Raw genomic sequence first — 26959 nt, 5'->3', positions numbered from 1 at the left:
ATCTTTGAGTAGTAAATATTCATTATGGGAATATGGTTCAACATTGAAAACACAACACACAAAGACAATGAGGGTGCTTTAACATCTACAAAGCTCCTGGAAAGGGAAAGAACAGTCAGAGGAGTATGTGTGGCTATAATATAAATTCCTCACGTTGTTAAAAGGACAGGAAGAGGACTTACTGCCACCCGTCCTCCACCTGTACTCCAATTGATTGAAATCTGGTCAGGGGAGGAGTCTCTTCTCGTGCAACTTCCTGAATACAGTCCACCTGAAAAGTAAGGAACAATGACACAAACAAAAATATAGTCAAAGGCTTTGTCGAAACTACGCTCACGAATCAATTAATATGGCACCGAGCAATGGCTACTAGCTGGCATCCCAGAGTGACAAAACAAAACATTAGTGGAAAAAATGAAAAGAAAAAAAAAACCTGTATAATTTATGCTTGGTTTCATTACAATGCTGAGACCAAAGGTTGTTCTAAATGAGTCATTGAGAGCCGGATCTGGAAAATGGATAAAATATTTCTGCTTCAGAACAGAAAGTGAGAAGAGGGTGAAGCGAAAATATGTGGTTTGACTTCAATACCACAGTAAAAAAAAAAAAAAAAAAAAAAAATTGCTCTCGCCAGGTGTAATGAGAGAGCAAGAGTCACAGTAATGAGACCTTTAACTTCCAGGCATACTTTTAGGTTTGATGGGAAACATTTAGACAGAGATCATGAACAAAATTAGCTTTTTCCTGGATTCAAGATCAGCAGGCAAAACGAGTTACACTTCAGTCAACGATGTGACTATTGGCACTGCTTTGTGTTAGATGTGTAGTTAACGTCTGATTTCTACACAACTGTGCAACAGTGGTACAGCCACCCCTGTCCTACCTGTATGCCAATGGAGGAAAGTTTCCGCCTGGGCACCGGGGCTACTAGGGGCTCCTCTGCTGCAAGATTTCCTTTATTAAATCCCGATTTTAGGGGTTCGTGCTGGACTACAGAGTCACTTGTCTCAGTGGAAGCATTTGCAGTGGCGGGGGCAATTGGTTCTCTCGGGGTAGCAATAGGAGTGGGGATGATGTGCGGAGGGCGGGGAATGCCCCGGGCCAGGCTGTTGGCACGGGTGCTGTCAAGGCTGTCAGAAGAATTGCTTTGAGCGTGGCTAGATTGGCTGTTGACCTCTGACCTCCTGTCCTGCTGGTCCAAGTAGTTGTCCTGGGCCGATTCTGTGCTGCTCTGCACGGTCACTGAGATGTAGGGCTTGGAGGTTGTACGGGGCGGCACTGGTGGAGGAGCTGCTTTCTTACAGGTGGTTATGCATGTGGAGACTGAAGGAGAAAAGAGCAGAGAGGGAGAAATTAGAAGAGAAGGATTATAAATAAGAGTTTCAGTGAACTGGCAAGTGACTTCTAGGGATTGTGAACGCAAAACAAGGAGGAATCAATGATAATAAAATGCATAAGTAGAACTGCAAACAGCTAAATGCATTACCCATTTGTTTATCAGGGTCGTTCTAAGAACTCGCTAACCACTTTTCTACATGTCCAAAGCAAAACTCTTCAGCTGCACATAAACACACAGAGACACTGTTGCATGAAAGCTGGAGCTCCAGCAGAACTGGGGAAGCATCCCATAAAGTGGAAAATCTAATCAGGCAGAAAATTGAACAAACTTATCATCCCATAAAGGTTGCTAAATTAAATCACACACACCCCGTGTGCTTCAAAGACTCAATCACAAGACAGGTGATGAAATCAGTAAACCAATTTCTGGCCACTTGACACTCAAAGCCAAATATGGTAGAACAGCTGAGGGAGATAGATTTATCTGCAGTGCTCACCAATGACAGTCCAAAAATGCCCTCCAGTCATAAAAGATAACGCAGAGAGAACGTATACACAAAGGAGGGAGAAAAACCACTCAAATAAAATCTGTGTAGTAAGAGATAACATGCAATTAACATTTTTATAACACCTTTACAAGTAAAATATTCTCTCTTTCCACCACCTTTCATAGTGCATTTATGCTTGTTGTTACAGCATGTTGAGTAATAAATGTCAATTTGGCAAGACACAAAAAAAGCAAGCAGCTGGGCTTTTCAAACATGGGATACATAAGTTTTCTGCAGTGACTCCGACACAGGTCACTTTTAATGTTCTGTCAGATACATCAGTGACAGTGGTGGAGAGCACCATTGCACTCGTGAGAAAAGACTTTTTGCACCTATATTAATGAAAACTGTAAGCATTAATTCATTAAGCGTAACTATATATGTTAATATCTATCTGAGTAACTTACTCAATGTAAGCGTGTGTGTGCTGCATGTGATGCAGTAGCTCCCTCCGCACCTCACACTCTGAGCGAGTTAGATTGCTGTGGCGAAAAGTAACCAGAGTGCCCAGTCAGACGCTCATCTAGCCCGACGCGTTCAGATGCCATCAGATCAATGGAAAGAAGGGCTCATCTGAAAGGGGCTCGGGTCTATATGCTTTGACATATTCAATGCTGCACCAACAAAACAAATATGCTAGCTGTGTGTTAATACTCGACCGCGTCGCAATGCTCCAGTTTCATGGTCACATGGCAGCGTACCATATACAGGGGTTAAAATTCTGAAGCCAAGCTCCTTATACTGGTAACAGTTTGTGTTAGTTTACATGAAATCCACACAACATGAGACCATCACGCAATATAAAAAGCAGATTTTCTAGCTCATACCAACGTCTGCCCTCTGCCTATTAGACCACAATGATTCAATGCTAGCATGGCTATTCATTCAGTTTTCTTTATAGCTTTCATTTCTCTCTGATCTATATTAGTAAAATCGGAAGAAGGATTTGTGATATAAATCTTTTTAAGAATAGAACATTTGGCCATTCTAGAGCTGCGTATTATCGAGTCATCAATCATAAGCTATATAGATGTTCAGTTCAAGGCAACAGATTCCCATTAAGATCATGTAAACACACTCACAGGCTTCTATAGTTAGTCTAAACACAAGGACTCTGTAGAAGAGACCACTATTCCCCTCATGCTACACACACAGTAATGGCAGAGTGCGATGGAGTACCACTAAAAATGTCTAATCTAAACAGGGAATATTACTGTAACACTGTAAACCCTTTGGTTGCTGTATAATCCCTCAAATAGATGATTTATTTGACATCACATGAGGAAAAAAAGAGGAATGAGTAAAAAAACATGAAAGAGTATTGGCACAGAGAAGAGTCCAACCCTTTGAAGCTGAGAGAAGAAACTGACCTTTTAAAGCCTGAACCATGAAATAATTGCTGGAAAATTCTAATTTTTTGAAATGGGACTGTTTATTTTACTTTCTGATAAAATAAAGTAAAATCAAGTAAATATTTGCATATATGAGTTTTAATTGGCATCAGATTTGTTACATCATTAAAAATGTGTTGTGCCTTTTATTTTGTTTTTTCAGCTGGGGGAAAAAAAAAAAAGCACACAGATGATGTGAAAGTGTCAAAAAGTCACAAAAACTCATGCATCAAATATAATATATAACGCCTTAATAGAAATTTAAACTTGGCCTATTTAACATTATAGTCAGGCTTAGCTTCACTACCAAAAAGCTCTGTTAATCAAAGCGTAAAACGTGGCACAACAGCAGGACATGATCAGAGATTCCTATAGTCACGTGCTAAATTTTACATTTTAGAATAGAAGAAACACAACAGCTTCTGGTGAACTCCATTCAACATTGTTTACGCTTCATCAGGTTTCACTGAAAGCTGCGGTCAAAATACCAAGAAGGGTTTTTAAAAAGCCCTGCAGCAAACATGTGAGCTGCTCTGAATCACTAACAAAAGGGTCATGTGTTCACCATAATCTGCTCCTTATCTTTACCTCCAAACACACACACTCACAGCTCATCTGACCTCGTACATATTATTGAGTCAGTTTAATCTGATAAAGTGCGAGTCAATTTTGTCAATTTGCTGTCAGTTACCAGCCTGAAGTACTGGACCGTCATTAGATCTAAGGTCCTTCTGGCAGTCCAAGATGTATGAATACAGGGAATTCTTTTTCCAGTCTGAAAAAAAATGCTGTTACTTCATTTACTAGCACAAAAAAAGTCTGAATGGAATAATTCAGGACTTTGAAGATAAACGTCTGGAAAAAACAAAAATACAATACTTCCTACTGAGAGACTAATACCTGTCAACAGCCAAGAAGTCTCACTTGTGACTGCTGCCCTTTGTCCCCCCTGTGACACTAAACAGCGATGCACTCAAGATCACATTCCAGAGAAGCCTGAACAATGACAGAGTTAATAAACAGTGGAGATGATACCCAGTCCACACCTAAACTGGCCCTGCTCCAGTCATAGAGCGTGTCTTCTTCCTTTCACAGAGAGGAGAGCAAACACGCACACCCTTTTACACACCCTTTCCTAATAGGAAACATAAACTGACAATAAAGGATCCACTGGTGTTGCCAATATGGCGAAAGCCTGAATAGTCATAACGGTCAATATCGAGAACACGATTATTCAGCACAATTATTCGCTGACTTTTGCATAATCAGGCATTTGTAGAGGTTAACAAATATCAGATTTGAGTTTCCTCATCAGCCTTAAAAACTTGTAACAGTTCTTCTTGTTGACCTGATGCATCGATAGTTGATGCACTGAAACACACATTTCAAAGATGGAAGGCACCAACTCTGAGCTAGCCTAAAAGCTGACAAAACAAAAACTGTAAAGTGTCTGGGACTTGCCATTATTTCAGTCCAGCTCCTATCCACTCTCGACATCTTTCCACACAAACACTGTCAAACAAATGTCATTCAAGAAAGTTTCACTTTAACACTCATCATAGCCATACACGTCACTATCCACCAAGAATGACCAACATCCTCGCTGATACAGCTGAAAAGTCCACGTTTCCTCTCCTTTTTCTAACGAGAGTTAGACACTAGGCAGAGCACAGCGTGTGATGTGGTGCGCTGGCACTACTAATGCATCCCCCTTGTGGGACTAATAAAGGTATATCAATCAATCAGTCCCAGCGTGCGGGGTAACTGTCACCATGACGAGGTGTTAGAGGGCATAGATAATGTGCATGTCTGTGTTTGGACACCTGCCCCGCAGATCTCCAAGTGTCACATCACGCTTTCGTCATCTGACCAGAATTCACCCTCTTAACTCTTAATGCCGCCGAATCTGCTTTACTCACACAACTGTCATAACTGACATCTGCCTCTGAGATTAGTCAGGAGATAAATCAGCAGAGCTGGACACAACAAACGGGACACTCAAATACAATCAGTATGTTGTCAAATAAACAACATTAATTCCAAAGACGGTATATTTTAGATGGACAGTGGTAGGAAAACCTTGTGTCTACTTGACAAACTGTCAAACATTTTCTCCCGTGTCTTTTTGAGCACCACGACTGTGTTCCCACGAGACTATGCAGATTCCTCCAGATACAGATTAGCAACCACACGAGTGACCCAACTGGTTTTTAACAAGTCTGGAGTTTACTCACACAATCCACTGTTGTTCATACAGATTAATGAGCAAAGTGTAAAAAGTCAACTGTATGATAGCATAGAAAACAGGTGTAGAAAGCCTGTTGCGATCAGAAAGAGTACCCAGTGCAGAAACGCATTAACAACAGAGGAACAGCAAGTAGCACATTCTCTCATCAGACTGTTTCCTGTACTTGCTTAGGTTAAAGATTTCAGCCACACCGGCATACACAGCTGTGGAAACAGAAAAATCTTCTTTTAAATTGTACAATAAAAGTGCAGCCAGCCCTTTCTAACCCTAAGTTTTTTTCAGAACTGCAGAAAAGAGCTACAAAACAGACATGAAGCCAAAAACTGCTGCCTTTTAGTTACACAAAATAAGCTTCAACAGGGATGCACTGAATTAAAAACATATAGTTGGTCTTTGGAGTAAAAAATTTAACAAAGGAGAGAGAGAGAAAAAAAAAGCAGGTTGCTGAAAAAAATGTTTTGATATCTAGATTTTTTTTAGATAATTTCAGCATTATGTTTGAAAGCAACATGTTGCATCAATTGTTGTTGTTTTTAAAAAAAATTAGATTTATCTTCTATTGAGACACAATAGCAGCGTGGGAAATAATTATTTCATCTGCTGCTCAATTTGTAGGTTTGCTCACTTACAATGAGGTTAACAGTCTCTATTAGTTATGGTAGTTTTCTCAACCAACAGTGCGGTGAAGTTATCCTGTACCCTTAAGAGAAAAACAGCTCTAAATGATACTGTTTCCATCTCCCTGCTTGACTGTGGGGATGGTGTTCATTGGATTATACTCAGCATTTCTTTTCCTTCAAACACGACGGGTCAGGTTGGTGCCAAAGAGCTTGATTTTAGTTTCATCTGACCACAGCACTTTCTGCCAAATTTTCACTGAATTATTTAGATGTTCACTGTCAAACTTCTTGAGCAGGAGAAATGTATAGTACTACATTGCTATGTAGTACAGTGCGTTAGCAATGGTGTTCTTGGTGACTGAGGTCCTAACTATCTTCAGATCACTAACAAGCTCCTGCCATGTGTTTTTTGGCTGATCCACCATCGTTCTCATAATCATCTTCACCCTACAAAGAAAAATCTTGCATGGAGCTCCTGATTGTGACCGATTTTATATTTCTTCCAGTTCTGAATAATCGCACGAGCAGTTGCCACGTTCTCATCAAGATTCTTGTTGATGGCCTTGCAGCTCATTCCAGCTTTTTGCAGGTCTACAAGCGTTCCCGTGACATACTCTGACACCTCTTTGGTCTTGCCCACTTTCGCGGAAAGGTTTGAATGGAAGAAATTGATTCTGTTGACAGAAGTGCTTTGTACACATAACAAGTTGAGATTAGTAGTATCTGTAATATACTGTAATTTGTGTGTCACATGAGCACATAGACAAATTTTGGGAGCCAGAATTGTGGCTGTGTGAACAAAGTTTGTAACTTTTATTTGATGTGTTTTTTCTGGATTTTTGGTTGATATTCTGTCTCTCTCCTTTAAAAATAAAACTACCATAAAAATTAGAGACAGCTCGCTTCCAAAGAAATGAACAAACTTACAAATTCAGTACTGGATCAAATAGTTATTTCCCCCACTGTATTGATAAGAATTTCTGTAAAAAGTAGGGCTCTGCCGCACAAGACACTGGCCTGTGAAGGAAATCGTCTTTCCATTGCCTCAGCAGAATGAGGCAGCCTTGTTACATCACCTTTCAGAAGGCTTTATTCTTTTCGTCCTTATCTGAGGCATGAAGATCAAGTATTACTCTGGAGTGCGTAAGCTTGAAGAATCTGTCTCGATCTATAACTAGGAGCCAGTAAATTTAGAGCAGAGGTTATCTGAGTCATGCTGTGAACACAGATATGCTGAAGAATGAATTAAGCTGGTGTTTTTAATGTTTGGTTTTAATGCTACCTTCAGAGATAAACCTTTGCAGTTGGTTTATGTGCTTTGACATTTATTTATTTAAAAAACCCGGGTGCCCATTTTCAGCTTGATGTAACCAGAGGACCACCTCTTTGGTGGTCTCAGTCAGTATTGTCCTGTTTTCATGTTTCATCCCAAAAAATTATTTCAACCGATTTTCAGTATGATTGAAATTTAATTGACAGAGAACACATTGGCATAAATAGAAAGACCAGGATGTCATCTTGACAGTAAAGTAGGACTCGTATAGATCGCATTCATGATGCTTGATGTAGAGGTCTTAGACTCATGTCCCTAACAGAGGACAAAAAAGAACTGCTGAGGTTTTAGGAGGATATAAATCAATTTTTAAAAACCATCCCAATTAATTAAACCTTAACTAAAGAATAAAGAATAAATCCCAAACTGAAAGAAAAAATAGGACATGTGCTACAGGACAAACAGTAGTCTCCTTTCTCTTAACAGCTTTTTACTATTTGGTATGGGAATACTGAATAGATGATAACCACTTGTAGTTCCCACAATGCAACCACTGCTTGAAGGGCAGTTCCCACCATCGGGTTTGGAACATTTGATCAATTCGTTTTAGGAGCTTGAGTGAGTTAAAGTTCGCCCTCAAGCAGAATATTGCAATAGTAATTAAATAATTAAGGACACAACAAGTTAAAAACCAAACCCTTAAGATACCAGCACACCAGCTATAATCCAGCATATAATCCATCTTGTTATAGGGTACACAACTTTACTAAAGAACACACTAATCTTCATCCCAAAATGCTTATTTAATAAACCAGGATGGAAAAAAGCTGAGGGCAAGAAGGTTGGATCCAAACATAACCACGTTCTCAATAAAGACTGGAAAGACTGAACATGGTGGATGACAGGTCCAGCTCAGCGTAAGCCAATATAAACACTGGATCAGTAACAACAACTGGTTCAAGTGACACTGATGGTTCAGAAACAGCACGAGGTGGACTGTGATGCTGGGTTTATCAGCAAAGTATGGATTGTGTACAGTTTAATCCATTAACATCACAAGAAACACACAACACTGCCTGTAACCATCACCACCACTCCCTTGTCATGGAAACCATCATCAGGACACAGGCAGATTTTTCACAGTTACAGAACTGCAGAGCCTTAAATGTAACCTGAAAAGGGCTCTAAACCAACATTTGGGCGAATATTGGGGCAGCCCTTAAATAATCCCCCTGTGCAGACCAATTTTAATGAAGACAAGTGAATTTAGCCGTCCACTTAGACTTGTGTTCAGAAACACCGCCCTTATCCATCAGAAACTATCAACGGGAATGCTCAATTATCGTCCTAACGCCACAAAGCATACGTCCGTGGGCAACAGCTAAACGTCATCCTGTCACCGAACAAACCGGGACACCAAACTTGAGCGTAATTGATGATAAAGTGTAAACAGTAAGCTGAGAACGGTTAGTTTACTTACCCTGTTCTCAGAGCGCAGTCAAAAAATACGAAGAGTCTTGAGTAAAGACTGTTTCAATGACAGCTGTCGACACGCACTACCTGTCACGCCTGTGGAGACTAAAAGCCGGGTTTTGTTGCCTTTTGTTTGGAGCGTCTCTCTGAGCTCCAGGGAGGCGTGGTGGCAGCTCTACTTGATGCCTTCAGGAGCACCTCGGACATTCTATCACCACCGTCAGAAGACCAAAAGCTTTTTTCTTTTCTTTCTTTTTTTCCATTAAAAAAAAAAATGCTAATAATAGCATCGGCAAGGTCCTACAACTTCTTCTTTTTTTTTTAAATTCAGACATAAAAAATAGGGTAAGGATAACAACAACTGAAATAAAATGAGATCTAAAATGAAAATTTCTTTCTCTAACTGTAAAGTTTTGCAGGATCCCAGGCTTGCTGCCAATGAAAGTGTTAGTTTTAATTCTGTTCCACTGCTGTAAAATGCAATTCTAGACACAACCATATTCATAATGCCTTAAATTTTGCACAAGTAAATTAAGTATTAGTATAACTGCAACAAAGACCCTTTCTAAGTAAAATATGATTGTTTCTTATACAACAAAAAAGCAACTCTATCTGATGTATTTAAGTCTAAACTCTAAACTCTGATAATCAGAAATGAAATTGGATTTAATTTCTCAAATGTAATTTGTAATTTTTGTAATTGTTTATGCAATTTTTTTTTGAAAAACAAAACAACAAACAAGCTAATTTTTCCTATTGTGTTTATGCGCAAGTAAACACATTTAATAAAAAAACAAAAAACAAATCCTTGGTGAAAATATGTAGACTGAAGCTACAGAATAATCCCCCAAGTAGCACTGAAAAGTTTCATTACCATGAAGGCAGCATGTGGTCTGTGATTTACAGACTGTGTGAAGAGCGCCACAAAGTGGATGTTTTTTTTGTTTGTTTTTTAATAGTAACCTAGGCATATAAACCCATATTCCAGTTCTGCGTCAGGAGATGTCAACAACCAGTAAAACATTCCTGTGAAATTAAAATTTAGGTTAGCAAACAAACTGCCCACTGTCTTCTTGTGCTACCATGTCCTGTAATCACAAGTTACACAGTAATGTATACTTAGAGTATGATTTCAATCTAGTCTCTATCCAGCAGTTTGACAACTTTATATTTGTACTGATAAACATTTTATTTATTTATTTTTTCTTTGTAGTTCATGAAGTGGTAAATGGATAGAATGATTTTAGGGGGAAAGGGGGCTGGTTTCACATTGTTACCTGTGCGTGGGGGTAGGATGCGTGGTCTGTCTGCCCCAAAACGCTGAAGAAAAATTGCAAGTTGTTTCTCCTTTGGTTCTTTGTCCAAGCCTGTGGCTCTCAGGTAAGAGCCAAACTGTTCTTTCCATGTCTTCCATTGTGCAGAAAGGTCGTCTAGCATGGGCAAAAAAGGCTGCATTTGAGCTAAATGTAATGCTGTGTGCATGCTGGAGGATCAGTTGCCCGCCAAAGACCAAGGTTATAATGAACATTCAAACTACTACCATGGAAAACGCAAAGCAAAGCAAAGAATTTGGGCTCATGTGATTGTGTCACACTTGAAAAGGAGTGAAAGAAAATGGTTTTATCAGTTGGGAACACATTACTGTGATTTGTGGCAATGACTCTTCCTATATTGTTTTATAAAAAATCTGCAATTTACCATCAGTTTTTCAGTCTGGGACTCACCAGTGCTGGTGCTGTAGGTGCGAACCGTGGTGTCAATGGGAGGCGGAGAGCAGCCCGAGTCGATGGATGCAACGTCGTCATCTTGGGAACAGCCAGCCTGGATGGCTCTCAGGTAGCTGTGGCTGCGGGATCGGAAGCACGTAGGCATGGGTAGGTCTGGAGGCTCTGAGTTGTCCTGAGAATGGGAACAGGAATCTCTAAATGTAGAATCTGAGCTGCGGTCTTCATAATGATGGCTCCTTTCTAGGTCTCGTAGCTAGAGTGAAGGAAAAAAAAAAACAAGATTGGCACTGATGTAGCAGTAGTTATTTTGTTCACTGCAGCTGCTCTGCGCACTCAAGGCGGCTGCCTTGAGAGTAGCTGCTAGGAGTAGCCTCTAGATGTGCAGTAAAACCACCAAATGTGTGCACTTGTGCAAATGTGTGTATGGTTAAGGGTATGTAGAATTTGCTATAAATGCATTTTTATGATGTCCAAATTATGATATATTAGACTGTGATTTATTTTATAGGCTATATTTGTATGCATTAAAGTAATTTTTTCTTCTAGTGATCTGCACCGTTATTTAAATTTTTTTCCTCACATAAAACTGTACAACAATAATGCTAAAAACAAAGAAACCAAAAAAAATAAGGCAACAGATGTGACTTTTTCATGTAGTGACTCAGTGCTCATATAAATTCAGCTTTTGCTCTGACTTTTCTAAAGGTGAGTGTAAGCACACATTGGCACAATCAGGTAAATGTTTCAGGTAATTTGAATTTTTCTGCTCTGGAAAAAGTCCATCACTAAGTCAAAAATATAATGCATAATGAATTTGCATGGCTCGCTACTGTGCATGTAAGTTCAAACCCTAAATTGATATACTGGGCGAATGTGTTGTAATGCAGTGAGTGAGCTGTCAGAGATTGGCTGTAAATCCTGTACTAATAGCCTGCACTGCCTCATTTCACTGAGGAAGATCAGAGCCACGCTGCACAGTTGTTCATCATCTCACCGACCTTGACATTGGGAGGCTAATAGTTCTTATGTAAGTGGATGAACTGGAAATTTAAACTATCAGTGAGATGCAGTCAGAAAATAGGGAATTTTTGTTCGCTGGGAGCTCGTTTTATTACAGTTGTTCGGGCTGTATCTGTGAAAATGTAAATTATACTAAGGAAACGAGTGTAGCTCGAGGCAGACAAAAGGGTCTTTGACTGGTGATGTGAGAGTAGAAAGTTTGCCAGGAGCCAAATGATGTAAATTATGATCGAGAACAAATGCACTCGGAACTCATTAGGAAGATAATGGAAGCAAATGAGACACAGACAGAAATGGAAAACATTTTTTTAACCTCTGAAAGATAAGAGATGCCACATTTGTCCTGTCAGTCTTCCAGGAAAACACTGACCTGTCCCATGCGTCTGCCCAAGGTACTGCAAGCCTGGCTGAAGTCATCGTCGTCCCATGGTGGCAAAGATGAGCCTATACTCCCGATACAGTCTAGGTTGTCTAGGCTGCGATTATTGGAGAACTCTCTGAGAGATGGAAGACAGCTGGGAAGGGAAGTAACCAAAATATCATTTAGGGATATGAAGTCTAAGGAGAAAAACTGATGGAAAATGATTGTAAACAGGATATGCTGCTGCTAATGCACAATGACAGAAAGGCAAAAGGGAAAACGTTGATCAAGGGAGAAAATGAGTGACCAGCAAAACCAGAAATTGAAAGAGAGATAAAAGGAGGACAAGTTTATTATTGAAGTCCCTTTAATTTCCACTTTGATGCTCCAAATCTCATCTCTATTTCATCTAATTTTAGCATTAGTCATTTTAGCATCCCAGCATGCAAAGCCAATGATGTCAGGCGAGGCATGTACAGTGCACAGCGTTCTATGCCATCATGGTGCCAAAACAAAACATGTTTAGGTTTTTATTAAGCTAAAAATAGAATGTTTTACATGTTCTTTGTTGGCACACAGTGATAGTGACATGGCAGTAAAATGCCATGCCAAAATGTATGGACACAGATGTCCCCCTCATTCCCTAATTTGAATAGTGTTGAAGCTACTTTCCACCTAAAAGCACTGGACAGATGGTATTTACAAGCTTACGGGAGGTTAGCAGTTGTTGGCAGCAGGACATGAATTTTTGCATTTGGAGTTTCCACTTTCAGACATCTGAGGGGGGCAGTGCAAAGTCACTGATCATAGACCAATCCGATCTGAAGTGTTCTGCACCGCGCCCCTGAGAAGTGGCTTGCAGACCTATCACTAACCTGCTCATTGACCTGCCCAGCTGGTGCAGAGAGGTCATACTGTGGAGTGGAGACCACAGGGCATCTAGCTCCCCTTGCAACAAGGTGTATTCCAGGGTTCTGCTGCTCACGCCAATCAGGTAGGCGCAGAACGGAAGAAAGTAGGGTTGGACGATCAGGAATTAGCAGGGGGGTATTAGGGTAAGTCATTCAAGCGTAATTCTAGATTTTAAATTGCTTGGTGTGTTTGGTAGGTAAGCTGTGCCCATGATTATCACCCCCCCACCCCCCCACCCCCCCAACCTCTTGCTTGTCTTCTTTACCCTCTGTCTCTGATCCAACCAGAATTATAAGATACATCAAAAGGAAATTATACAACACATTATTGCATCAAGGTTTTGTGTCATGTATGTATATGAATGTAATAGACACTGACAAAAAAAGCCCAAAATACACTAAAGTTTGTCAAAGCATGATAATCTGGGGGAAAAGATGTTATCGCGGGGTATTAAAATTTCATACATTTCTCTAACAAGTCAATATTTGAAAAGTTGATTATACATTAGAAAGCGTGACAGCTGTGGCTTAAATTAGTGTAACATCGCTGTGGATAAAAATGAAACAATATGACTATATTTTCTTGCCTTGCATGAAAAAGCACAGTCAATTAGCAATGTCCCACTGTGCTTGCATCACACATTGTGCAATGCTTTGCTCCAGAAAGCATGTCATTCAGAGGCAAGTGAGCCACAATCCCACTTAGTCAAAGCGATCGGGCTGATTTGTGCTGATTTACTGGCTGAATGCAAACAAAAGTCAGTGTCGTATTGTGTAAACTGCACTATTGTATAGCGTATTATCTTAGTGATGCTTTCTAAGGCCAATAGTATGTAGGTAAATCACAGCTGAGGTATGATAGTAAGAGTGACATGTGGACAGCAGCAGGGAGTCTGACACCACTTCTATGCGTGAGTAAGCGCAGCGTGAACTGTGTGTACACGTGCGCACTTGTGTGTGTGTGTCTGTTCTGAGGCTGGGGCTTCAGTATGTATCCATAGAATTTTTTTTCCTGTTGTTTGATTGTTAAGAGCTTTTGCCAATCAGTATTTATAACAGTGCGCGCTAATAAACGTTTTGGGCGTTCTCTGAAAATCAGCAGATTTTTTGGGGGGCTACATACATTTTAAAGGGCCAATCAGTAACTTTTCTTCTGACTATAGTCATGCATTAAAAACAACATGTTGTATTTTTCCCAGCTTATCATGACTGGAGAAACAGGCATGGTTTCTAGTTGTTCTCATGAACGGTAACCATACGCTTTCTTCTTCTTCTTCTTTGATCCTTGTTTGTATGTGAAGAGTTTCTCCCTTATTGTTTATGCTAATGTGTAATAAACCATAGTTCAGTTTGTGCCCTTACTTGCGTGGGGGAAACTGGTCACTCAGAGACTGCTGGGTAGCCCTGAGGTAGCTCTGACGCCGAGCAGCAGTTTTTGGTGAGGGTTTGGGACTTCCCTCAGAGTCATCGCTGTCTTCCATGTCTCCCATTGCCTTCACATAGCTACCACTCCGCATCCGCCGGCATGGGATTTCATTGGCACCCCCGCTGCGACCTAATGAGCTGCTCCAGTCACCCTATAGCCACCATTAAGTGAACAAAATGAGTCTTCAGTCAGTTTTTAACGATCTATGTTGTTACCTAACCACTGAAGTGTTTCCCTTAATGGTAATAGCTTATATAAACATACAGTAAACACTCAACAAATAGATAGAATATAATTTTTTATCCACTCTACTTTGTGGGCTACTCACCCTTCTTCCAACCTGTAGGTAGTTGCAGGTTAGTTCTTGTTGGCAGGACTTGGACTTGAGCATGGACCTGTCCAGAGTAGCTGAGCCCTTCTGAATAATCTGTCTTGGTTGACCCATGGTTAATGTGGACCATGACCCTCCTTTCATATAGTCACTATCATTCATCATCAAACCTCCTGGTCCACTTAATCCACCTAGTCCACTTAATCCACCACCTCCTCCACCCCCTGGCCCAGGAAGTGCCTGATACTTTAAGTCACTGCTGCTTTTAGAGGAGCTGATAGTGTTGTAGCCACTGTGGATGTATCTGTTCTGCCCCCCGTGGCTGTCCGGGCCAGATGGACGCCCGAGAGTCATCATGGCCATGGTGTTGTGGTAGCTGCTCAAATCGCTGCTGTCCAGATCGTCCGAGCTCCAGTAGCCCGACATGTTGGAGCGTGGCCGTCGCTTGGCAGTTGCTTCTGATTTTGTACCCCGATCTTTACTTTTGGCTCTGCGATTGTGCTTCCCTCCATCCTCCGTACTAGACGAACCTCCACCACTGCCGGTCGACCGTCCATTAACATTTCCTTTCATGTTGTGGCTCTCCAGTGACTGCGACTTTGCAAAGAGCTTCTGCACTGAGTGCAGCATGTAACGAATACGACCAGGACTGTCCGTACGCTGCTTGGCAGCAGCAGCAGCAGATGTTCGGTGAAACTGCAATGTGCTGAATCCATCACGGCCACCAGGTAACTGTTTATCAAACTCAAGCAGACTTGGTGGGGTCTGGTTCTTGGTCATATGATGTGATATTGTTGCCGAGCCACTTGTAATCATAGGTGTTCGTGCGCTCAGTCCTGCCATGCCCATGCCCATTCCCGTTCCCATGCCCATGGACATGGAGGTCCCCAAGGTCCCTGTGCTTATTCCTCCGATGCTGTCCCCAGGAGGAGAAAAATCAGACTGGTCGTAGGAGTTGTAGTGAATCCCAGGAAAGGTGCTGCTGTTGGACAGCTGGTTGTTGAGGGGCAGCATGCATTCTGGTGGAAGGGAGCTTGGATTAGCTGAAGAGTAAAGGTGGGGGTCCATGGTGCCATAGTGGTCCATTGTGGGACTCAGCAAGTAAGGGCTGCGAGGAAGTGTGGTGGTCTTCTGAGAGAAGAGGGCCTCTGAATGGTCTGCAGAAGGGTTGCAGGAATCAGACAGGTGTCTGCTGCGGTTGGTCCCTAAGCCTTTCATGATGGCGAGGAGGTCCAACCCTCTAGAAGACCTCCAGGCCAGAAGAGAGATTCCTTTGAAGATATTTCCTAGAAAAGAGAGACAAACAACCCAACACAAAGACAGAAGGAAAAAGGTTTAGAGCTGATTAATACAGCACATAACACAAACACTCAAACTCAACCATCCACATCAGCTTGGCCACACAAATACGCCCACTTCTGTGCTAAACCAGACTAAAACAGACTAGCTGGAAGGCATTTTTTTGTCTGTGCAGTGAATGAGCCAGCTTTCCACTGTCTCCCACAGTGAACATCTGTGTTAAAATGCAAGAAATGGATAGAAAAACAACATGTTAAACAAAGGCGCGCTGCAGCTTGTGGGTCAGGGCTTAGATTATCAGTAGGGAAAAAACTGCTGACAGTACTGAGTTACTCGAGACGCCTCTGCATTTATGTGGGTCTTTGCAGCTGCCAGCGAACAAATATCTCCTTTTTCTGTCTAATCACATTCAGAAAAAAAAGGTCAGGGGAATATTCATCATTGCACAAACATTTCCTTTCATGAGCACCCACAAACAAATGCAGATTTGATTTTGTGGCCTTTCCTTTAATAATAATTTAAAAAAATCCAAAACATAATATTACACACTTAAGGCAGTTTAAAAAAAATATAGTTAACAACACTACCTGCTGTCTCTGGCTGACTCACTGTATCTCCTCCAGGTAAGTTGTGACACACAATGGCCAAATCTCTGTAAAAGCCCTTTCTTTCAGCTTGTATCATTCTCTCTTATTCCATCTGTTTCTCTTTCCCTCTCCTCCTCCACTGTCACTTCTCTCTCCACTTCCCACCTCCAGTGGGTATCCCTGGCACGAGTGATGAAGCTCCTGTCCTAGCTTTGCATGGTGAGCCAAGGATGGCGGGCAGAATGTCATAGTGAAACCAGTAAAAGAGGATTTGACCAGTGGGCGGTGGGCGGCAGGAGTTGGCAGCTACAACTTCTTGTCCTCCTAGTCAAGCTGTGCCAATGCCCTGCCTGGCAGGGCAGCAAGAATGGTGCTTCTCGTCATGGACCATGAACGATTATAATGGAGGGATATCATGCAAAGGTGATAGTGACAGGTATTAGGCTTGTTATCCTATGTGGATATGAAGTTATTAATAGCTGAATAGTGTAATTATTATTACTCAATTTCAGCTAACTTTTTAAGCCAAAGGAATAGTAAACAAGCCCACCGAGCATCTGTAAGTACATTACATTTCAGCTTTTTAAAGCATGCTGCTTCCTTATCTCTGCTGGTGCAGTCGAGTGAATTAATAACTGGAATTATTCTTTGTACATTTTGGCAGACAGCTAATAAACACGCACATTTCTACTGAATTAATTGCCATTTTTAATAAATACTGTTAGTATATTATGATATCAGGCTGTAAACTGGAGGTAAACTGGGATAAAATATGGATGTCTTAATATTAGAGACTACCTCCGAAGCAGATGCAAGGAAAACTAATAATACTGTTAAAACTTAATCTCATGTTCAGCACAGTACATTTAATCTTAATTACTTTCAGACGAAGTCAGCTCTGCAGGACAACAACAGTTCACTGAAAATGTATTAACTTACAGTCGCTCTGCACAAACTGCTGTTTGCTACGGAGGTTATGGGTTCGGGCCAGATAAAAACCATCACTCCCTCATTTGAATTTTAGTCAGGTACTCTCATTCCATAAAAAACAATCGTCAAAATAACATTGCTCTTTAATTTTCATCATTCACAGTTTCCATATTGAGAAAGCTAATGTGAATTGTCAGCCTAGCAGTTAATGGCTTTTTATACCACTTTCCTATTCATAAAATTTGAAAGTCAAATTGGAAATCAACCACCAGACCGGAAACAGACATTTCTTCTTCTCTGTCAGAGTTTCTATCAATCAGACAGTTTCTTTGGAGAAATGGCGAGGAGATGTTTGCTATAAATCTCTATTATCACCTTAGGAGAGTTACAAACATGCATAAAAATCAGATAATGGCACAGTGCAGTGTGAGACAGGCAATGTGATAACAAAGCAGCTCACCTAAAAATTACACCTCATTTGAAGGGCAATTTGAGTTGATTACAACTCATTGTTTCAGAGAAGGCACCGAAACATTAGGTGTTACTTCACCTTTAAAGTATGCACTACGTTGACACACTTTTTGCAATTAACCATTTGCCAAAAAGAAAAAAGCAACAAAAAAAATCTCCATGTAAATTATGAACTGGCTTTATTTCCACCATTATTAGCATGCTCCAGGCACAGACTCATTTAGTGTCATTAACAGAGCCTTTCTGAGTGCCATCTCCGCTGATAGGGTCAAATCCTCTAAATCCTTTTACACCACATTAGCTAACTGCCTCATATCCCGCCGTGACACGCCACTCAGCTAAGCTTAGCATACCCTCCTCAATGTGTCAACCAATATGGCTCAAACTGACACTGATAGCCGCATTATTATTATGTATTGGAGGCAACGTGACAAATCTGTGTGCCTAAATGCCCAGGATCTCAAGCACTCTAATCGAGGGTATGCGGTGAAATACACACAGCAAATTTGTCTGCTAATTGACATTTCCTGTATGTTTTGAGCAGACGATCACTGCAGTGCATCCGTATTTAATAAAAGTGCTAATGAAGTGTTTATTATAAGATGGTTTAAATAGGGATGCTTACCAGTGCATGTCATAGAGGCTTATACTTTATAATGACATTAATCATTCAAGTTCAAGCTATAGTTCATACAGTGAAAAAGTAGATATTATAGTTGGATTTACATGGAAACGTTGGGTAACGTGGTGCCTTGAGTTCACCATCATGACTCAATGGGACTGGTAGACACTGCATGTTACTATAACTGTCATTAAGCAAAATCAAGCTTGGCAGATAATGTATATACGTGACATATAACCAGTGATGTGAGTGCTTATGATGCAAACCTGCCACAACTTTACTTCACTGTGTGACAGAAAGGCGAAGAGACAATTCAACCCTCAGACATGGGAAATTAAGGAATTTAGGTCAAGCCTCTGTTAGCTGGGTCCTAGACACGAGTCCGTGTGTGTGCGTTCAGTGCTCCGAGTGTATACTACTGGTGCGCACACAAATGCATGAATACCAAGAATGTTAATGCGCTTGTGCTCGTGTGTGCTTCTACACCCTTGAGCGTCTGGTGGTGGCATCTCCCTGCCTTGTGCACTGGGGAGCTGCCATCTGCTCTTCCAATGGGAGAAGGAGTGTTTGGCATTGTGTCCAATTCATGACCTTACTCGGTTTCTCAGCCATCACAATGTCAGGGCTACAGGCAATTCATGGTGTCAACCAGAAGAGGGCGACACACTCAACACAAGCTGTACTGGTGTTTCTGCCAAGTTCCATTATTTTTTGATGTTTCTATACAGCATGTGGAAGTATTTATGCTGACAATTCACTTGTTCAAGTCGAAGCTAACAGAATAATTTATCTGTTGCAGATTTTTAATGTGTCAGTGTGATTCCGGATAATGTATGTGGATTTCAAATAAAGGTAAATTCACAATCAAACACTATGCTTAGGGTGTACCCCACCTCTCGCCCTATGGTAGCTAGGATAGGCTCCAGCCCCCCAATAACCCTGAATTGGACAAGTGGAAGAGAATAGATGGATAGATGGATAGACGGAAGGAATGGTTGGATAATTTCAGGGACCTACTGTACTTCAGCTTGGATTCTTCTGATTCAGGAAGTGTTAACTTCTTTTTCTGCTTCTTCTTTAGGTGTCGCCACAGCGGATCATCTGCCTCCAGCCTGCCCTATTCCTAGCATCCTCTCTTACACCAACCCTCTGCATGTCCTCCTGTTCCATCTTCAACATGCTTTCTTTGACATATCCACTATCCCTCCTTTTCCCACGTTGGAAACATCTCAACCTTGCCTGTCTGTCTCCAAATTGCTCAAACTGAACTGTCCCTCTGATACACTCATTTCTAATCTTGTCCATCTTGGTCACTCCCAATGAAAATCTTAATATCTTCAGCTCATCCACCTCCAGCTTGGCCTCCAGTCTTTTTGTCAGCGGCAGTGTCTCTGAACCGAACATCATAGCAGGTCTCACTAAACCTTCCCTTTCACTCATGCTGCTATCCTTAATACACTGTAAACCTACCTATGTTTTTATGTTTTTATCTTCTGTATTAAGAGGTGGGTTTAAGTATAAGTACTTTAAGTATAACAAAATCTGATATATAAATAAAGTCGTCACTGCCATTGCCATCCTTCTGTCAACAACCCCTTAACCCCTGTATCCTGGCTGTCTTCTTCACCTCTCTTGTGCACTGTGGTTGACCCCTGCCATTTAAAGTCATGCACCTTCACTGCCTCTGCTTCACTACTTGGAGGACAAACTACACAACATCAACACTCATAATGGGGTCAGAGTGTGCTTCTCCTTTCTCTCCTTTACTTTCTTAATTTTAATTCGTCATTTCTTAATGATGCCGATACAGATTCATTGGCAAATAGCTAAAAATTGGCCAATATGCCGGTCGAGCTCTGTTCTGATATGAGTTATATTTTGTGCTTTTCATTCATGGAATCGTGGGTTTTAAATTCAAATTGATTAGACTTCAAATGATGATTTAAATGAAGATGAAAACAACAACTCAGACATCTGAAACAATGACAATAGTTTTTATGCTTGATACTAAATTTGCATAGTTCTTGGCACAAAACTAGTTACAAATTTAAATGTGGTCCCTGATCTAATACATAGCGAGAATTCCTATTCCCAGTATATTAATTAGCAAACCCAAGAATCTAGGAAATATTAAGACCGTTGCTAAACTCTGTATCAAAAAGTTTTAGCTGTAGCACGAGTATTCAAATTTCTAGACTAGTTGCCAGTTTTTAGATTGGCAAGTCTGTGGGTGGACAATTTTCGATGAGCCACTGTGCAAAGGAAATCATCCCCTCATCTGAGCAACAATATCCAGAGAGGCAGTTTGTCAGAGCACAGCTCAGTCAGTCAGCCCTGAGCCCATCTGCTCCATAGGCTTACAGCACTGCCCTGAAAGACAGGGGGCAGCTTTGTGTGTGTGTGTGTGTGTGTGCGCGACACGTAACAAGACAGATGAATGCTTACAGACTGCTGGTGAGGAGGAAGGGACAGAAGGAAGTGAGGGAAAAGCTGTAGGGAGAAAGGTGTGGGATTTGACAGCAGCGAAAATGAAAGCAATCTAAAAGGAAGGAGAAGGTGTGAAAATGAGTCAATGTGTTGTAAACTGCGCACTGGGGAGAAGGTAAAAATCCAGTAAAACAAAAGAACAGAAATCAGTAAGAGGGAGGAAACGAAAGAAAGAAAGAAAAACGGAGAAAGATGGCTGCCAAGGGAGCAAAAGAGTTCAATGAGTTCAGTTTTTCAATGAGTTCAATGAGTGTCTAGATAAAGCAAAGAAGATACTTTTTCTTTTTTTCTTTGAGGAACGGTAATCAGATGGTACTGGAGGAGGAGATGTGTGGCAGCGTAACGTCTGATGCATGTGTTTATTCCAGAAAGGTGTGAGGGTGTAAATAAGTGTGAATATGTGAGACATATGCGTGTGAGAGATAATAATTGCCTACGGCTGGCTGAGATATTAGAATTTCCATACCTTTGTTTTATGTTGTAAGGGTTTTGCAAGTTCAGGTGAAAAGTAATTGAATAATTTGTGTATGTGTGTGCGAGCGAACACACACATATGCATACCTGGATGCATGTGTGAGTTATGTTATTAATAATAAATAGCATACATGGATGTGCATTGGTGTGTGTGTGCGAGCAAAGCAGGCTAACCTTGTCCTAATTACAGTCTATCTATTCCATCAGTGCTGTGCTCTGGCCTATTTTCACAGCTATAAATTTACCACTCTCCCCTCTGTTGTGATAGATGACCCACTCATTTTAGCCCTCCTCTAAAGACTGTGAGCCAGAAAGGAAGTCAGTGAAAGACAGTGGCACCACTTCACTACTTCTGATGGCAGTGATGGAACTTTCCATGTCCTCAAAACTATTTTTGGTTTTCAAGTTGGTACACTATATGCACAAAAGTACTGGGCCACGCCTCTGATTCTGTGAATTCAGGTGTTTTCAGCCCCATCGTCATGCAATATGCCTTTACAAACATTTGTGAGAGAATGAGTTGTTCTAAAGACCTCAGTGAATCTAAGTGTGGTCCTTTGAAAGGTGTCACGGTTACAAGAAATCAGTTCATGAAATTTCTCTCCTCTTGGATGTTCCACAATCAGCTGTGAGTGGTATTAGTGCAACATGGAAGTGCTTAGTCATAACAGCAACTCAGCCACAAAGTGTCAGGCTACATAAAGTTACAGAGCGGGGTTGCCGGCTGCTGAGGCGCTTAGTACATGAAAGTCACCAGCGCTCTGCTGACTCAATAACTGTAGACTTCCAAACCACCTCTGGCATCAACATCAGCAGAAAAACTGTGCACTAGAAGCTTCATAGCAAGAGCAAATGTTGCAACAATGGTTATCATGTTTTGGACTTGTGGATGATTCCCTGACGATCTTTTAGGACAACTGTAAAAAAAAGGACAACTGGATGGAAACTGCATTGTTGTAGGATTAAAATGTAATAATATAAAGTTCATGATCAACTTCAGCCAGTCATTAAACTATTTTTAAGAAACTTTGATAAAACATAGATAAGCTAAAATACAACACTCAAAAGACACAAAAACAACTGACTGTGAACTTCTATTCTCTTTGAACCTTGTGATATTTGTAATCTGAAACCAAGTCTTGGCAGAATAAATGGACATTACTTACTATAACTTTTGTATATTTTCATATTTGGAACTAACATAGAGATGAATATGCTGTGCACAGTGAAGCACAAAGAGGGTTGTGGGCTGCAGCTGTGGCCTCTATCTCTGGATTTAGGGCAAATCTGAAGGACTAATGCAAACAGACAGTGAGATGTGCATGCAAACACAGAGAGACTAGTGTGTTTATATGAATGTATATTAAATGCTTGAATGCAAAGACATTCAAGTACATGTTCTCATACAAAGAGAACCATTTTGTACACCAGGATGTACTACAAAGGCAAAAACACCCTGGTATCCTCACTGGTGTCCTCAGTATTTAGCCACTCTGTTTAATCAAGCTAAACCTGACTGACTGTATGTAGATAATAAACAGCCATGTAAAGGGCAAAAAATAGATGGTTTGCAAAAATATATTAGACGGCCATCTTTTTCTTTTGACAGTGACTTAGCCCTTTACTAACTTGTTATAAATATATGAACAATTGGAAGAAAAGGAGATGATGGTCCACTGGTTACACTGGAAGCCCATTGTTGACTATTTGATGGATTTCCAGAGTGATCAAGAGTAAACTTTGTCAAACGTGAAAGATTAAAAAATAGCTTAAAGCCCTCACTGCGTAGCTTCATCTTAGTGACATCCCGTGCTCTCTGTGAGCTGCTGCATTGCATGTGTATGAGCTCGGAGCTGTCAACCACAGACCGTTATGAACATCCACAGCGCAGCTATAAATTGCACCGGGATATGCTTCGAACCTCACCTACTCAAAACGTCCTTGGTGTTAAACACAACGGCCATGCTTCAGTCTGACATAGCCTTGACCCCACACACAGGAAGCATCAGTGCAATGCAGTTTTTCTTTTGCTTTAAAATTGAATGTCACTTCCTGTTAGGAGGTGTGGGATCATCAGGAAGTGGGTCAACCCTGCGTTCATGACTCACAATCCCCATGCGACGTCACAGTAATACCCTAATGGCAGTCTGTCAAGTTATCAACCCGTCGGTAGCGCTGGGACGAGCCACTGTCATGTCAAAAAGTCAGCAGGAAAGGCAGAAATGCTACATGTTGTATCTCAAACAGAGCCATGACATTTAGAAAACATGAGATGCAGCCTTTACATAGCTGCTGCTGCCAAAATCACATGGATGCAAGTTAAAAAACATGCTTTTACAAAAGGCAAGCTGACTGTATGCCAGAGTACAGAGGTATATAAATATACAGATTTAGTAAGAGCTATTTCTGATAATAATGACTATAGTATTTTAGCAACATTTGGTATGGTTGGGTCCAAAAACCATTTTAAGTAAAATACACTTGCTGACTCACTGGCATTTCAGGCACTATTGATCATCATTTTGCATCATCACTGACAGCTGCATAAAGGGTCATTCTAAAAGTTGGAAAATGTGGTGCATTGCATTGGGGAATAAGTAAATAAATGGTACTATATAATGCATACTGAGTGAATTCAGCCACAGGCTAAAATATGCATAAAGCAGAGAGCATAAAAATAAATGCACGGCTTGTGTCATGAAAGTAACTTAAAAGATTAGCATGAATATTTTCTCAGTATTGCTGGCAGTTGTTTGCTAATAGCTTAGACTTGACAAATTCATAACATAGCAGCCCCAAGTAAGTATCCCTGAACAAAAGGTTCAGGAATATGGTTCAGGAATATTTTTACTTCCAGGAGATGAAGGTGACTTAGTTGCTTTAAGCCACAACAGCTAAGTGAAGCAATGAGCCAAACTTCTAGATGCAAACATAGGGTTTGAATTACTGCCTAAGATTTGAACTGCCCCTGCAAACCAGTTAAATTAAACTTACTTGTCTAAATATGTATAAATACAATGATTTTGAGTTAAAAGTAATATATGAAGTTATATATTGTGTCAAATGCACACAAATAATTGTAAATAACTAAGGTATTTAAATAAGATGTAATAAGGTATAACTCAGAGGAAACAGCCTGAGGGACACAGGATCAGATTGTTTTAAGGCTGTGCCAATCCCAGATTAGATTCTGGTGGGTCTCCATAATTGAGGTTTTGCTGACACGTGACTACTAAACACATGACAATAACTTGTTTGTCATTTTGGATGTATGTAAATCATGGTCATTATATCATTACAGACTGGCTATCAGTATCAGATGACAAACATCTACCTCGCATCAGTAACATTATTTTTATTTCAGAAGATTATTATTTTTTGTTTTCTTTTTGTTAAACCTACTGACTCACCGATACCCAAGCTTAACACACCTGTGCTCATACTAAAATCCTTAAAACTTAACAAGAAACCCAGTCACTGGCAGGGTATACTCTGGATGAGTTACCCGACCATCACAGGGCTGACATAGAGAGACAGGCAAACATTCATACTCAGCTTTACATGTAAGGGTAGTTTAGAATCACCTGTTAGTCTTTAAAACATGTCATTGAAATGTGGGAGGAAGCCAGAGTACATCAGCAGGAACATGGAGAACATTCAGACTCCACACAGAAAGGTCCCAGTCAGGCCACGAGATTCAAACCCAAGATCTTTTTGCTGTGATAGAAATGTATCGGTGACAATGCTAACATCCCAGTCTTGATTGTGCTCATGAGGAATTAAGCCACAGTCCACCGAACAACAAGCAATCTGGAAGCACGGTTCCCTCAATGGACAGTCAGTAAATTTACTGTGTAGCAGCACAAGCTTTTCTATATTTTTGAAACTCGCAAAAGCAAAGGAGGCATAATTCGATGAGCTCTCATTTAATGGAGGCAATGAAGCTGCTGCCGGGAATTCTAGGGGAGAAGGAAGGGGGGGACTCATCTGTCCTGATGCAGGAACTGATCGGTGGCCTGACTGAACTGAATCACATTACAGTCATTTTTGCAGGGAACAACAGGAAGCTTGTTACTCATACATGATCTTTAGCTCAGTAATCAGCAGTGTGGGCAACACTGGCAGTCAGCATCTGTAGAATGTCTTCCTGCAGTCTCCTTTCAGTATTATAATATAACAGTGTTTCTGATAATATAAATTTTGCACTATATGTCAAACGTAGAGTAACACAAGTAGCAGCCCCTCTATGCACACATCCAATTGTTGACACCCTAGGCTGTCATCTAGTTGACCTATACCAAACTATAGCTTGATACAGTGACCTATGATCAAAATGCCTCTTTCTACCCCTGAGTTATACTGTTTAATAATGCAAGCAAGAAAATTTTGCTTTTTCCAGAAAATTATAAAATTGACCTTAAAACCGTAACACATTAAAATGTCAAACCTTCATCATTTTCTCCCGTCTTATGACATTTTATGATCTTTTGCATTAATTACTATTCAATTTATTCTTGTTTTTTGCTGTTTGACAGTTTCTGTTCAGTTTGAGTCCAAGTCAGTGTTTGTAAACCTCCGAGTTCTGGTCGAAACAAAAATCTTATCACGCTGGTGTTAAGCATAATGATTACAGTCGCATTCGCCCTTTTGATCTGATGTATTGGGATGCCAACAACAGTTAAATAGAGACCGATACAAATGCCATTGGCTCCGTACATATTCAGCTGTAACTTGTCTTATTTCTGTTCAGATATATACAGTAAATCTATTGAGTATGAATAAAAAAAGGGCACACCGTATTTTCCGCACTTTAAGGCGCACTTAAAATCCTTTAATTTTCTCAAAAATCGACAGTGCGCCTAGTAATCCGGTGTGCTTTATGTATGAATTCTGGTTATGCTTACTGACCTCGAACTGATTTTATGTGGTACATGGCGCTCCAAAATCTGTCAAAAAATGTTTTAGTACAGCTTTGGTAAGCTACGAGGCTGCACCTCTTGATGGGTTGTCGGAGCATTACGGCTAATGTCGTCAGGAGCCTCGCAGACTCTGAGTTATCTGGGTCCAAAACTCTGTCCGCTTCAGGTCCCAAAGTCAAATGCATCACTAAGAGTTAAAAACTGTCAAAATTCTTTCCTCTTTAATAAAATGATCAGCGTTGCTGCTTTATCAGGTGTAACAATTACGTTTAACATCCAGGCATCCATTAAAACAGAATTTATTAAACTTAACGGAGTTAGAAGTTAGCAGGAAGTTAGCTCGCTAGTTTCCACCTAAACATGATATAGCATGTTCTGACTGAGAGATTTCTGAAAAAATTCAAAAGTACAGCTCTGCTGTCACTTCCAACATAGATGAAAATAGAAAACTAAACAGTAGTGATGTTTGTAAGGTTACTGAAGTTGGGCTAGCTGGTATATAA

The 26959-nt window shown here is 40.6% G+C and overlaps 1 protein-coding gene across 7 annotated transcripts in view; it reads right to left on the bottom strand.

The window, feature by feature from the left end:
- The window catches only part of dlgap4b (discs, large (Drosophila) homolog-associated protein 4b), a 117237-nt gene that overhangs the window by 12011 nt on the left and 78267 nt on the right, over window positions 1-26959 (bottom strand). For 4 of the 7 annotated variants that reach the window (XM_025907386.1, XM_025907383.1, XM_025907382.1 and 1 more), the window contains 8 exons: window positions 14665-15953; window positions 14273-14487; window positions 12875-12976; window positions 12009-12153; window positions 10616-10871; window positions 10169-10321; window positions 884-1323; window positions 183-271 (listed from right to left, as the gene is read on the bottom strand). In XM_025907386.1, coding sequence (XP_025763171.1) covers window positions 183-271; window positions 884-1323; window positions 10169-10321; window positions 10616-10871; window positions 12009-12153; window positions 12875-12976; window positions 14273-14487; window positions 14665-15885 — 2621 coding nt within the window. In that variant the 5' untranslated portion in view covers window positions 15886-15953. The remainder of the gene's footprint in view (window positions 1-182; window positions 272-883; window positions 1324-10168; window positions 10322-10615; window positions 10872-12008; window positions 12154-12874; window positions 12977-14272; window positions 14488-14664; window positions 15954-26959) is intronic. The other 3 variants (XM_025907384.1, XM_025907385.1, XM_013269162.3) reach the window with 3 other exon arrangements.

The sequence above is a fragment of the Oreochromis niloticus genome, linkage group LG5 (assembly GCF_001858045.2).
Source record: "Oreochromis niloticus isolate F11D_XX linkage group LG5, O_niloticus_UMD_NMBU, whole genome shotgun sequence".
Taxonomy (NCBI): domain Eukaryota; kingdom Metazoa; phylum Chordata; class Actinopteri; order Cichliformes; family Cichlidae; genus Oreochromis; species Oreochromis niloticus.
The sequence above is the reverse complement of the archived record's forward strand: the minus strand, read 5'-3'. Positions and strand labels throughout refer to the sequence as shown.